This window comes from Epinephelus moara, chromosome 24 (assembly GCF_006386435.1).
Source record: "Epinephelus moara isolate mb chromosome 24, YSFRI_EMoa_1.0, whole genome shotgun sequence".
Lineage (NCBI taxonomy): Eukaryota > Metazoa > Chordata > Actinopteri > Perciformes > Serranidae > Epinephelus > Epinephelus moara.
Window position 1 is genome coordinate 8,313,153 of NC_065529.1, and position 2,666 is coordinate 8,315,818.

A 2,666-nucleotide genomic window follows, 5' to 3' on the forward strand; every position below is an offset into this window, starting at 1 on the left:
AATATTAAGGTTAACACCTATGGTGACTCAGCCTGCTCAATAAGAAAATGGTTGACTTCAACGTATATAACAGACAAAAAGGAAAACGTATTTACTTTGAATTCATCAAATGCTTTCTAAAATAGAGCCAGCAGAGGGCAGCAGGTAGCCACCCTCGGCCACCCTCGTGTCTTGATTGCTATGGTTACTGAACGCCGCAACATTATGGATAGCTGTTCAGTTTTCCAAAATAAAAAGAAGAACTTCCGAACAGAAGTTTCATATTAACACACTATATGTTTTCAGGTAATTCAACAGAAAGCTTAATACACAGTAATAAACCTTTAATTACATTCTAATATAATAATCAGTGTTTTAGAATAATTTACACAACGTTTTAGCGGCAGCAGTCAAACGTGTTCAGTAAAAACAATAAAAAAGGTGATTTTTTTTCTTCTCTTAAACAAATTGCGCTCTTATTCTGAAGTACGACTCACTTCCGGTTATATGGCAAATTGTTGTTAGCTTGGTGCTACACTCCGGGGGATCAGAGGAAGTGCTGTTGTTGTCAGCAATGTCTACTTCTCTTACTGGAGAAACGGAATTACTTGAGAAACACGAAGAAATGTGAGTCTGTTATCTCTAATATAAACTAGTATTGATCCGGTTTGATCGATAACATTGTCAGTAGGGTCTGTGGTTCCTCCATGACGAGTGCGACTCTCCTGTCCACCCAGTTAGCTAGCTCAGAGACTAGAAGTTCATTTTTAATTTTGCTCTGTGTTTTGTTACTGTCAGGGGATGCATTCCATGTTTCGCTGTGAGCTCCGACAGATGTAAACAGATATACGGTTGTATTCCCGCAAAAGACGTGTCGTGGGTTTATTGAAATCAGACCATGAAAGCCATTCATGACCAGCAGGGGCGTAAATATAGATAGTACAGGCAGCGCGGCTGGCCCATAGGGTGGGCAGGGGGGGGGCTTAGGGAGAGAGAGCCCTCCAATAAGGTGACAGGCAGAGAGTGGGCCCTTGGTGAGTGATTCAGACTGCCATCTCAGAAATATGCCCGTGTTCAAAGAAGAACTCTAAAATTGTGCCATCTGCTATATACGCCTTCAAAAAGGCAAACCAATCTCCATCTAGGGTTGCAATGGTATACTGGTTTCAAGATATACCATGATAATAAAATAGACGGTTATCATACCATACACATGTGCTTATCTATGATATTGGGTGGAAAAAATGCAACTGGGCAGAAAATCTCAACTTTGTTTTAGTTATTTTCAAAGGGGAGACTTTTTACACATACTTCATTAAAATGGTTTCAAGTTTCACGTACAGTAATAAAACATTTATTTACATTTGTTTGTTGAATTCCTTTAAGGGTAATTCTGACTGATAATAACAATTCTGTAATACCATGATACCGTTAAACTGCGATATTTTCTGAGACCATTATTTTTCTGTGAAAATCTCATACCGTTGCAACCGTGTCGCCATCATGTTCTTCTTGATTTTTGTACATCAGTCAGTAATCTATAGGAAAATTATGTTTATTCTACCTTAAAGGGGCAATAAGCGAAATCGTTTCACCGCTAGGTTCGCTGTTGTGCACTGCCTGTAGAGCAAAACAAAGTGTGTCATGAGCCACTCCTCCCTCTACCTCTGCTCTCCAACACCCCCTTCTTCTTCCCACATTAACCTGAATAACAAACCAGGGCTCGGTGCTCCGGTTGGATCCAAACGGAGAGCCGCTAGCTGGGAAGCTAGCGGAGGCTAACTGGCTGTTTTAGCAGCTGAATGAAGTGGAGCATGAGAAGGAAGCACCGGTTAGCCCCACTTTCACTGCAGGCAGATTCACTCGCCACAGGGGCGAGGAAATAAAACCTAAACAGCCAGCTTAGTTTAGCAGTTAGCAATGTCTTTCACTCACTCTCGGTCTCTGCTGTGTTTAGCTATTTCCCTGCTTTCCTGTTAGCGTTAGCGCTACTCGGCTACCACGCTAACGTTCCAACTCCAACTGAGCCGGGAGCCGGGCTCACGGTCTCACGGAGAAGAGTTGGAACGTTAGCATGGCAGCCCATTAGTGCTAACGTCCCCACGCTTCTCCGCCAGGCTCAGTGAGTCGGAGCCGAGAAGCGTGGGGACGTTAGCGTTAGCACCAGTCGGCTGCCGTGCTAACTTTCCGGGAGCCTGCTTCTCGGCTCCGGCGAGCTCTAGTGTGGAGCCTGGCGGGCTCACGGAGAAGAGAGGAATGTTAGCGTTAGCTCCTGGAGTTAGCACTATAACTACTACGGCTACTGGAGTAGCTTGCAGCTATGGAGCGCTTCTACCAGCTCTTCTAGTCACTGAGCCTCGCCTCCATTTCAGCAAATATATTGCTTTTAGTAAAGGGACCATTATCATTGAAGTAGGCAGGGGAATAGCTAAACACAGCCGCCAGGCTGCCTGCCGGGCTACATTTTACAATGCTAATTGCAAATGTTAGCTGGGCTGCCGGGCTACTCACCTAACACAACCTTAACGCCTGAGCCATTGCTGGGACCGAGCCACTAATAACTCCAGCTCCGGACATTAACCCATACTACGATTGTAACATTAAATTTAATTGAATCGACATAGCGACATGTGCCTAACGTTACTGTAACACTAATTAAAACAGACATTTTACTTTATGTTGTACCT

At 44.0% G+C, this 2,666-nt stretch overlaps 1 protein-coding gene across 1 annotated transcript in view; it reads left to right on the top strand.

The window, feature by feature from the left end:
• Positions 1-485: 485 nt before the first annotated feature.
• The window catches only part of c24h3orf14 (chromosome 24 C3orf14 homolog), a 6,853-nt gene continuing 4,672 nt past the window's right edge, over positions 486-2,666 (top strand). The window contains exon 1 of the mRNA XM_050039368.1: positions 486-606. Coding sequence (XP_049895325.1) covers positions 554-606 — 53 coding nt within the window. The 5' untranslated portion in view covers positions 486-553. The remainder of the gene's footprint in view (positions 607-2,666) is intronic.